Source organism: Artibeus jamaicensis, unplaced genomic scaffold (genome assembly GCF_021234435.1).
Source record: "Artibeus jamaicensis isolate MK-2021 breed Jamaican fruit bat unplaced genomic scaffold, CSHL_Jam_final contig_233, whole genome shotgun sequence".
Taxonomy (NCBI): domain Eukaryota; kingdom Metazoa; phylum Chordata; class Mammalia; order Chiroptera; family Phyllostomidae; genus Artibeus; species Artibeus jamaicensis.
In genome coordinates, this window is record NW_026521486.1 from 26930619 (window position 1) to 26941599 (window position 10981).

The window sequence follows — 10981 nt, forward strand, 5'->3', positions numbered from 1 at the left end:
ACTTTTCCTGAACTTGGATTCAAGTGTCAACTATAACAAACACATTCTTGCATCACAGCTTATTAATAATTTTGTGAGTTTAATTTAAAAATCTCAACAGAGTTATTAGTTGGTGAAGTACTTAGAAAACACACTTCCATCTGCACAAATTTAACTGAACTACTAGACCGCCTTAGCCTCTGGATTTTTCTGAAATTAGGTAATTAATGAAATAGGCAACCTAAAGGTTTATATAGCCAGGGCAACTTCCTAATTTTTGCTAGTATTGAGAGTGAAATTTATTTATTTTCCTAAAAACTCGTAAGGTAATAAACGATGACTTTCCTTTGAATGACAAATCCTTGAGAGAGTGGCTTTATCTCTTGCATTCTAAATGCATTTTATGGTATATATCTGGGATTTGCCTTAAAAAAAAATTCCAGCGTGTTTGAACATTTACTTGAGGGCTTTTTAGTTTTCATACTACATTGGTCAGGGTTGATTGCAATTATAGAAACAAAACCTTTATCTTTTTAGTTTAAACTTTTATCTGTTAAAAATAGATTCAGATTATAGTGTATAATTAGAAATTTACAGACCTATCATTGAAGTTAATTGTTACAAATCATATTTCAGTCTTTCCCAGTTTACAGAAACCTGGATTTAAAGTAATGATTGAAATTATGGTAGTATTTCTATTCTATTCAAAGGCCCAGGGTTTGGTCCAGGAAGAAATTACTAAGTATGTCCTCTTAAAGCTAGATGATGTCTGCAGTGGTAGAAATGAAAGCCTCAGCAATCAATGTACATTTAAAGATTTTGAGTGGAAATTAGAAAGGAAAAGGCAACCTCTACACCTATTCTATAGTAGCATTTACCCTGACATTGATCTGGTAGAGTAGAGTGAGAAGACATCCTGGGATACAGTCTTTTCATTCACAGGGTCTAGCACCAACTGATCCAGGCATTTATAGTTGAAAAACTCAGAGTCATCTGGTTTTAGCATCTAATTCCTTCTCCCAATTTGTTTATTGTATTTACGTCTATGATGAAAGCTTATGGAAAATGAACCTAATCCAAGAAACCAAACACTATTATTGAGAGAGAAGCAGAAAATATTCCAGTGGCAAATAAGGTGGCTGTTTATTTCATTTGTTGTTTCACTGTGTTGGTGACCTCAGTAATGGCATGATGATATTTTTCTGAGGCTGACTTGAATTCCACCAGATGCTTCTCATAACTCTTGATGGCTGTTTGTAGCTGCGTTTTTTCCACTGCTCCCAGGATGGCGCGGAAGACCATATCTATGCCAAGGCCAAGAACAGCAACTCCTATGCTACCAAGGAGAGAAGCACCAATTTGAGCTAACACAGTGACCAACTTGTTAATTATGCCAGTTGTGACATTTGAGCCCACGAGTTTAACAGCCACTGCACTGGCTGCAGAAGTAGCTTCTCCCAGGATGACTGAAATAACCTTTTGTACTATTGCGATTTTCTCTGTTTCCCTTTCCTTAATATCCTGAAGTTTTCTGTAAAGGGTTGGCTCTAGTTTATCTCTGAGTGCTTCGTCAACCTTTTGCAATTCCTTTTGGATTTTCATCACAGCTTGGATGATGATATCACAATTTTCTTTGATGGTCCCATTTCTTTTCAACTCAATGGAGGCCAGCTTGCACCCCAAATGAGTATTTAAGACTCCAATCAGCTTATTGGTGGCCTGGAAGCTGTCAGATAAACAATCAAGGAGCTGTTGGTGAAGATGGTTGACTTCTTCCCGCCTCCTTGGGTTCTCTGGGTAGAGGAAGTCACTCTGAGCCATATTTCAGATATGATCTCTGAAAAATAAAATGGTAAATTTTCATGAAAAAATCTTTAAAAATATCTGCTGTCTGCTTAGATTTGACCAGGAAATCTTTTACTTCCTGATAGCAAAGTAGCAATATGCTATGTAAGGAATTCCTCAGAAAACAGGTTCTTCCAAAGAATTTTTTTATGAAACTTGAAGCCCGTGTGTGAAAATGTGGGTGGCACCCTGTCAATGCATTAGAAAAGGGATTGTGTTTTGTGAAGAGGGGAAGTCCTAGGTAGGAAATATTTGTGTTTATGAAGCATCTGATCATAGATAAGTGTCAGTCTAAAACCAAATCAAGAATGTGTAAGGTAGAGGTGATTATTTCCAAGTAATGTTGATAACATACTTGAAACAGACTGACAGAAATCTAACCTCTAATCACCACATTGAATAGACCTACCAGCTTGATTTCTACAATATTTGGAGTTAAATTAGTAAGACTAAAGACTACTAAGATCTCTGAGTTTACAGGACGATTAATATATAATTTTGTTTATATACTATCTTATCTTAATTTTCAATATTCAAATCATGTTATATATATGTTTACAGACAAATTTTCTAAACTTAAGGGATATTGAAAGACAAATATAACAGATTCTTTACAAAAAAATCTTTGTGATGACAGTATCCAAAATTCCTTGGACTAAAATCTCACTTGAAGAGAAAGTCACTGTGGTGCAGGGGACAGTGCAGTTATGACTGTCTCTCTGATTTCCCATTTGCAAAACTTATAAATTAAATTATTTAGAATGATCTGTATTGTACTTGCCCATATTAAGATAAGTTAGAGTTAGCCTTGGGAAGAAGAAAATGCTGTTTCACAGAAGTAATAAGGAATAAGTAGCAAAGTACACCATAGAATGAATAAAACAAGCCTGCTAGGAGCCTTCTTGTGTAAAAGCTTGAGCCTAATTTAAAAAAAAATGTTAATATGCATGCATTGAGTAGGATTTCTTTGTGCCTGGCATCTTTGTTTTTCATTTACACTCTTGGGAGGAAGGAGAAAAAATGGAGTTCTGTGTATCTGTATGGAGTCTGACACACTCTCTCTTTGAATAAATACTATCTTGATTACTTAGGGCCCTGTTTTAAGACCATGGTTCTTAGCTTAGATAGAGGAATCTGAGAAGCAAGGGAGGAAGGAGTGAAGGAGTTTATCTCTCAAAAAAGGAAACATGAAAATAACCTGTCCCCCAAGTCATAAAGATATAAGTTGGAAATGAAGAGAGGAAGATTTAAAACAAATGGATTAGGAACATAATCATCTATGCTGTTAAATTTAGAAAAATGTACTGGTACTCCTGGTGGAATAAACTTCAATGTGGCCAGAAATTCATTTTTATCTTTGATTCAGATCCAGTACAACCCACACACATGCATGCGCATGCATGACAGACAAGAATTTCTCAAGGCAGTACTGAGAAAATATCTCAGTTCCATTTAAAGAATTTTTTTGTTGATGGTCTATTAAATAAGTCCCCAAACTCAACATCTGGTTGCAAACTGAAATTTGAAAACCACAAATTTAGACTTTGATTTTTCTTTTTTTTCTAGAAATTTTCCATACTTTTCCCCTTTTTTGGCTCCTAGTTGTCAGATGTTGTAAAAAAACAAACAAACAAACAAACAAACAAACAAACAAACCTGTTTCTGACTTTGAATTCAGAAAATCACCAACTACATTCCTATTCAGTTAATTATGTGAGAGGAGTCTTTCTTACCTTGAAAAAGTGAAAAACATCTCTAGCAACTACCATATGCCATTATCTGAAGGTGTGACTTCCAGAAAAGGCGTGTGGTGCTATTTACCTTAAGACAAACCAATGAAAAAACGAATCTGCTCCCTGTGGAAGGTTGAATGCTTCCAAGTGATCAATTCCTTCTAAAAAATAATTATTTTATCCCTGACTGGTATAGCTCAATGGATTGAGCACGGGCCTGCAAACCAAAGCATCGTGGTTCGATTCCCAGTCAGGGCACATGCCTGGGTTGAGGGCCAGTTCTCGGCTGGGGACTCACAGGAGGCAACCATACACTGATGTTTCTCTCCCTCTCTCCTTCCCTTCCTCTCTAAAGATAAATAAATAAAACTCTTTAAAATAAAAAAATAATTATTTTAACACAACTTAACAAATTAAGCATAAAATACATCTGAAAGTCTGAATAGGTATGACTGTCTTTTTCAGGAAAAGTAATAATGATACTTTTTCCTTTTCAAATATTAAAACACTATCAAAACACAGTATTAACCAGTATTGTACAGGGGAAAGAGTAGATGGAATTATGGAAGAAAAGAATCCTCAAAGCAAACCCTTCTATATATTTGATTTAATATATAGTAAATGTAGAATCTCAAATAGATGTTAATTGAAATTATTATTTCATAAATGATCCTGGGATAATGGGGTAGTTTTAGGTGTTAAAAGTTAATTTAAAATGTTATTAGCATAATATATGCAAAAAATCAACTAATAAAATAGAAGAAAATGAATAATTTTCAAATTTCTGTGTAAAAGAGGACTTTATAAGCTTAAAACCATTGAAGTCATACAAAAATGTGACTAACCAAGAGGACTACGTAAAGGAACTAAAAACAAAATGGGAAAAAATATAAGAAAAATGAAGAACTATGAAGTTTGAAAGAATGTTAATGTTAATAAGGAAAACAGCAATCCAATACCTAAATAAGCAAACAACTCTGAACAGACAGTGAAAGAAGGAATAGCTAGCTCATTGAAGAAAAAAGTTCAATCTTATTAGAAATCAAAGATACTGTACTTTTCCAACTACAAAAGTAGTTTCTTTTTTTACACACTGAAAATCTTGCATGTGCATTTTCATACCTAGACAGTCCAGGCATCAGTTTATAATTCAGCGCCAATAAAAAGTTTGAGTAAGAGACATCAAGATGTGCTCAGAATTATTTTTCACATCTAATAAAGAAGGACTCATTCTTCTGAGTCTGGCTTACCGTCCTAGCTCTTTTCTCCTTAGGGAAGGGCTTTGGGAGGGTTCTTCATGCAAGTATCTTCAGCAAGGCCTGCTACCACACCTGCTCCAGTACTGAACACAGTTCAAGATTATTTCTATCCCCACTGTGAGATAAATGCTAGAGAAGTAGGTGGAGAAGAGGTGGGTTTTGAAGGTGAAACTAATGAATTATTTCTTGGACAGGTGAAATTTGAATAGCCTAGTGAAGGCAGCAATTTAATAATTCAGTAACAATCTATCTAATGGAGCAGCACCTTACAATGTATAAGGTAATATGCTAAGCTCTGTAGAGCATCCCAAAATGAAAAAAAGACATGGTCCCTGCTTTCACAGAATTTCTAATCTAGGTAAAAAGTTGAGATGCTAAAATTACATGTCAACTTGAAGGTAATATGCCATTTGAAATTATAGTTAAAGCTGGTGCTTGACTTGTGCAAATTCAAATTTTAAACAAGTCACACTGTAGTATATATTGACACTGGGTCAGTATGCAGACATTCAGTCATCCAGGGAAGATTAACAACTTGTACCCTTTCAATTTGTTACTCTTAAATACGTGCTTGACATTTAGAGGAGAGAACGATAGTTGGTAACAGCGTTTTCACTATATAGCTCGTGACAATTTAGTTTCGACTCTCAAATTGCTTGCTTCACTCAGCAAAACAAAAGCCCTTCAATGAATTGAAGTCACCCTTCTTAAAGATCGTAGGTATTATTTAGGCATGACTAAGTGATGCCTCACGGAGAATATATAGTACTGTAGCTAAAAGGAGTTCTGGACAGTCTACTTTCCTCTATCTTATTAACTTTTCAGTCATGACCTTTTCAATATTGACTTTAATATTTAATCTTTTAAAAATCATTTCAAAGTCACTTTAAAAATGACTTTTGCTCTGGCTGGTGTAGCTCGGCAGATCAACTATGGGCCTGTGAACCAAAGGGTTGCAGTTGGATTCCCAGTCAGGGCACAGGCCTGAGTTGCAAGCCAGGTCCCCAGTAGGGGGGCCGTGACAGGCAACCACGTATTGATGTTTCTCTCCCTCTCTTTCTCACTCCTTTCCCCTCTCTCTAAAAATAAATAAATAAAACCTCTAAAAAAATAAAAATGACTTTTAAAGATTGGTACCAGCAGGTAACTAAGTGGTCTACTTAATTCAGCTCTGATTACCTGCACCTTTTGTATGGTAAATGTAAACTTTTACATTATTTGTTTTCACATGATAGTGCTCCCTGTCAGTGAAAATTTTACTATGGACTATTACTCTCTACTGTGCAGCAGCGTTTGTTCTGTTCTGTGTGTATTTTATTAAAGTGGCTCCCGAAATAGGTTGTAAGGCGCCCTGGGGAACCTGATGGGGAATCACTAGCCAGGAGGTGGCGCTCATGGTCTCTTGCTGCTTATTTCACCCCAGTGTATGCTGAAGCAGCTGTGTTTTTAATTTTTATTTTTATTGTGTTTTTTCCCCATTACCATTTAGTCCCATTATACACACCCCCTGCAATCACCACATTTGTCCATGTCCCTGAGTCCTTTTTCCTTTTTGCTCACTCCCTCTACTCCCTAACCAACCCCCCACCCCTTGCCTCTTTGCTGTCATCCAGCTGTGAGTCTGTCAATTTTGCTTGTTTGTTCAGTTTGTTCATTAGATTGGACACATGAATGAAATCATATGGTATTTGTCTTTTTCTGACTGGCTTATTTCACATAGTAGAATGTTCTCCAGATCCATCTATACTTTGGCAAAGGGTAAAATTTTTTTTTCTTTTATGGCCAAATAGTATTCCATTGTGTAAATGCCCCGTTGTTGTTTATCCACTCAGCTACTGTGCTTTTTCGTGCTGCATGAATACCCTGTTGCTAAAACAGAGTTTGGAAATTATGTGCATTTTAATTTGTTATTTCATTTAAAAAGCAGTAAACAAAATCAGTAATGCCAGTGATCAGCCTCTCTAGGATGTTGGAATGGAAACAAAGACTAGTTTTATTCAGATAGATTCTTATGGAGTTCATATCGATTTTGTTGAATTGAATAGAAAACATTCAAGATTAGAAGAGCATATAAGAAGTGGTAGAAGTATATTGATAATTATATCTGAAAGTTAAGGTTTATTTAGTGATATTATACACTTGTTTTAGTTTTCTAGGAATCACCTTATAAAATGAAATGAAAATACCAATTATCACATATTCAGATATAAAGTCCTCAGAATACTTTTGCAAATAACTGTAGTTCAGTGACTGTCAAGCGTATAGAAATTTAAAGAAAGAAATTAATATTGAGGTGATTAGCGGAGGCATCATGCAGCAAGTGACATGTGATATGTGCTTTGAGAGACTGTAGAATTGTGACATGAAAAAATTAAAAATAAAAAATTGATAAAATATTTAAAAATATAAAGTAAATAGCATTAATATAAAAATGTTTTTAAATCGAGGAGGAAAAACACCCATAAACCTTTCACCTTGAGTTGTTTTGTTATTTTCCCATTTGTTTAAATGCATAAGTATTTTTGCAAAGTTGTAATAATAATATAAATAAAATTTTCATCTTATATTGATTTAGTTTAACACCCATATGTGTCATTTTAAAATTATTTCATTGGTTATATGAACTATTCCATAAAATATCTTTACCGAAATTTAATAAGTTTACAACTGTCTCATTATCATAATATTCCAGTGAGCACTTCAACACTCATAGTTCCCCCTCCCTTTCTGGTATCTGGGTTATTTTCTCGAGATAAATTTACAGAATAATCATGTAATTAAGTAAATAATTGTTTTTGCTTTTGATATATAATGCAAATTGCATTTCAAACTTCTACAATACCACAAAAATAAATTTTTATAGCAGTATATTGAGTGTGTTTCAAAGTCATAGATGGTTCTGTTAAATATTTTAATTTCGGTAGCAAAAGTTAAATTTCAAGAAGAATTCTTGCCTTTGTAGGAGTACGTACTGAAATATTAGTGATGAAATGATGCAGTCTCTGAGATCTGCTTCCAAATGATGCAGAAGGGACAGTGAAATAGGGTTACAGAGGGAATAAGATGGGCTTTGTGATAATTTTTGAAGCTGGGTCATAGGGACATGGGAGTTTATCCTATTAATGTCTTCACTTCTGTGTATGTTTTAACTTTTCCCATAATAACAGTTAAAGAAAAAAAAAAGAATGTGATCCTGCTTAACCTCTGATGTTTAGTGTTTAGTGTTCTTCTCCTCCCCATTCACCATAGGTCCTGCTGTCATGCAAGGTTCCTTTATTTGGGAGTGTGGGAATAAAGTCTAGGTAGCAAAGTCAGAAGTTTTTCAGGAGAAAAGAAGTTATTAATTAGCTCTGAGCCTCCTCCTTTAATACAAGACCCTGGCCTTTAACACAAGACCGTGGCCTTTACCTGGAAAAAGAAACAAGTTGACCATGATGTGAAGACACTTTCTGATGTAAATTTTTCTGAAGAATATTCCTTGTTAGAGAGCAGAATATCAGCATAATTCATCAGCATTTACCAAGTTCTTACTGAGGAGTATCTACTATATACTTTAAGGCATTAAAAAAAAAAAGCCAATCTTTCTTGCTCTGAAGAAGATGGTAGTCTGTTTGGAGACACACAATGAATTCCCCATGGTATTTAAATGTGACAATTTATGGAGAAGCATAAGCAGCGTACATTAACTAGTACTGGATTGCACATTCATTATCTTACAGCTACTAAATGCTGGTATTAACAATAAAGACCTAAAAGGAAATTTAACAGTCCATGGAAACAAGACACAGTCATACCAGTGTCATTTCACCCTTAATTCTTCCTAAAATTTATGTCTTTACTGCTTTCTCTTCTCTGACTTAACTTTCTTCTTTCTCTGGTGTCTTCAGAGAAATAACTCATCACAAGGAACATGCCATGGGATCCTCTTAACCAAGTTGTTTTGTTACTCTATTATATTTATGGCTAGGATTTAAGTCTGACATGTTATTTCAAATTGCCTGTAACGAAGAACAGTATTATATCAACGCTAATAGAAATACCCACATTGCTTACCTTGCGGCGTTTCCGACTTTGGCAGTCCCAGCAGTGGTGCGGCAGTATTGTTGGAGTGCCCTCTCATGTGTTTTCATCTGGACGTTTCTGATGGAATGTGATGACTTACAGGCTTTGCTAAGTCTCTGCTGGGTCCCTCTGCCTGTCTGGTTTATGGACAATGTCTGCATGGCTTAGTTCTCAGAATTCCTCTATTTACTATATTAATATAAAAGTAGTATTTATTAAGTAAAGTAATTTGAAAGATTATTAACGTGTCAAAACATTTAATTTTCTGCTCTTTCATGGACTTTTAATTGTTGAAAAGTGCTATATAACTGAGTTAATTCAGTTCAGTGGAGAAGACGGCTCTTTAATTGCAGCTCTCAGATTTTGGGATTTCATCACGTCAGCTGTTCTAGATATTAAGTTGCCTTTACTTTCTGTTGCATTTGTACCTCCATCTGTTGCTGATTGCTTTATTTAGGTCCTCACGAGATGTAAACCCAAATATATCTCCAGTCCAATGTGAATTTTTTTTAGTATGCTATTAATTCCTCTGACAGTTATCTCTTTTTTGTTATCTTAGTGAATTGTCTTAATATAAAAACCTTAAAGACCAAGTTGACTCATTTCCTTGAAAGTTTAGATCAGAGTCTTGCATGCTTCTTCCTCTGGATTCTGTCCTAATCTCCCTTGATTTCTCTACAACAAAGACAGGACAGTCCAAAGCAGGACAGTCACTCAGCCATTGTAGTTTCGGTGAGAGACCACAGGCTGCAGCATGAGATAGTCCTGATTTTGTGTACTCAGAGTACCACTTACTGGCCATGCAACCTTGGGAAAATCATGTAATAGAGCTCTCTAATTATTTTCATTGGTGCAATATGGTATAAGTACATAATTTATGGATTGTTATAAGGATTAAATGAGATAATGCACATAAGGCACTTGGCATGGTGTCTGGTGAAAACTTACTAAATGAAAACTCTTCTTTTTTACATAAACAACAATTTCTGTTGGTGTTGGATAGATAGAGGATATAGAACCAAGATGCCAGCTAGAATACATAAAATCTAAGGGCACTGCTTGCTATAGTCCTAAAGAAGGGCTAAGTAGGGGATTATTTTATTTTTGTCCAGTGGGTCAGTTGGTAATCAATGTAACCTGGGGCCCCACCAAATAGGGACATGGGAGGGAAAAAAAGCAAGGTAGTCAGTGCATATGAACTAGGGGTGGATGGGTAAGATTTCCACAAATGTGTAGGAGCTGGGGTATGGAGGAGATAGTATGGGTACAGAAAATACACAGGAGCTGCACAAAAAATTGTAGAGCATTTTCAGGGGGAAAAAATCCACCCTGCTGGTGGGGCAGGTGCACATGAGAGGGAAGGCGAGTAATGAACCACTGAGAGCAGTTTGCAGTAGGTCTTAAATGCCATGCTAGGGAATTTATTTCATTCTCTTGGCAATGTTGAACCATTAAAGGTTTTGATTGTGGGGTAATACCAGGAGTTTAGATTTCAGAATGGTCACTTTATATAAACTGCATTAGTTGGTCTGAACAATAAACGTGGGGCAGCAACTCAAATGCTTACAGCAACTGGACAAAACATGTAGTTGAAACACTCAGTGAAAGACAGAAGGTACAGAGGTGAATGTCTAGCCTAAAGACGACAACTTCAGCTCTGGGTAATTTTTCCAACTCGGAACCTGGGCTTAATGCTGCCAGTTAACCTCATCTTTCTCAATAATCAACAGAAATCAATTGCTGTCTTCCAGTTTTTAAATTTGGTCACTGATTTAAATTTTTAAGTACATTCTAGTGGTCTAATAAAATGCCCCCGCTGCCTGGATTTTTCCTGTGGGCTGCATTGTAACCTGTAGACTAAAAGTATTGAGACCAAATGTGAGACCATTAACATTCATTGTTGAGACGAGAGGTAACTGGAGCAGGAGTTATGAGACTCTCAGAGAGGGGATAGGTAGAAATAAGTTCAGAGAGAATTCACAAATGTTAGGGGTGGATTTGATACGGGAAAGAGAAAATGATAATGGATTTTGAGCCTCAATAATAAGGTAAAGTTTGAGAGGAAAAGTGATTTTCAAGGAGACAAGTGCAGTTTTTGGATAC

General features: G+C 35.6%; 1 protein-coding gene across 2 annotated transcripts; it reads right to left on the reverse strand.

The window, feature by feature from the left end:
- Nucleotides 1–1097: 1097 nt before the first annotated feature.
- On the reverse strand, nucleotides 1098–9014 carry SMCO3 (single-pass membrane protein with coiled-coil domains 3). Of its 2 annotated transcripts, XM_037136669.2 has the most exons (3): nucleotides 8870–9014; nucleotides 4808–4899; nucleotides 1098–1816 (listed from the first exon to the last, which is right to left on the reverse strand). In XM_037136669.2, the coding sequence occupies exon 3, from the start codon at nucleotides 1798–1800 to the stop codon at nucleotides 1123–1125; it is 678 nt and encodes a 225-aa protein (XP_036992564.2). In that variant the 5' UTR covers nucleotides 1801–1816; nucleotides 4808–4899; nucleotides 8870–9014; the 3' UTR covers nucleotides 1098–1122. The 2 variants fall into 2 exon arrangements, with proteins under 2 accessions (XP_036992564.2, XP_036992563.2); XM_037136668.2 differs by lacking the exon at nucleotides 4808–4899.
- Nucleotides 9015–10981: the final 1967 nt, after the last annotated feature.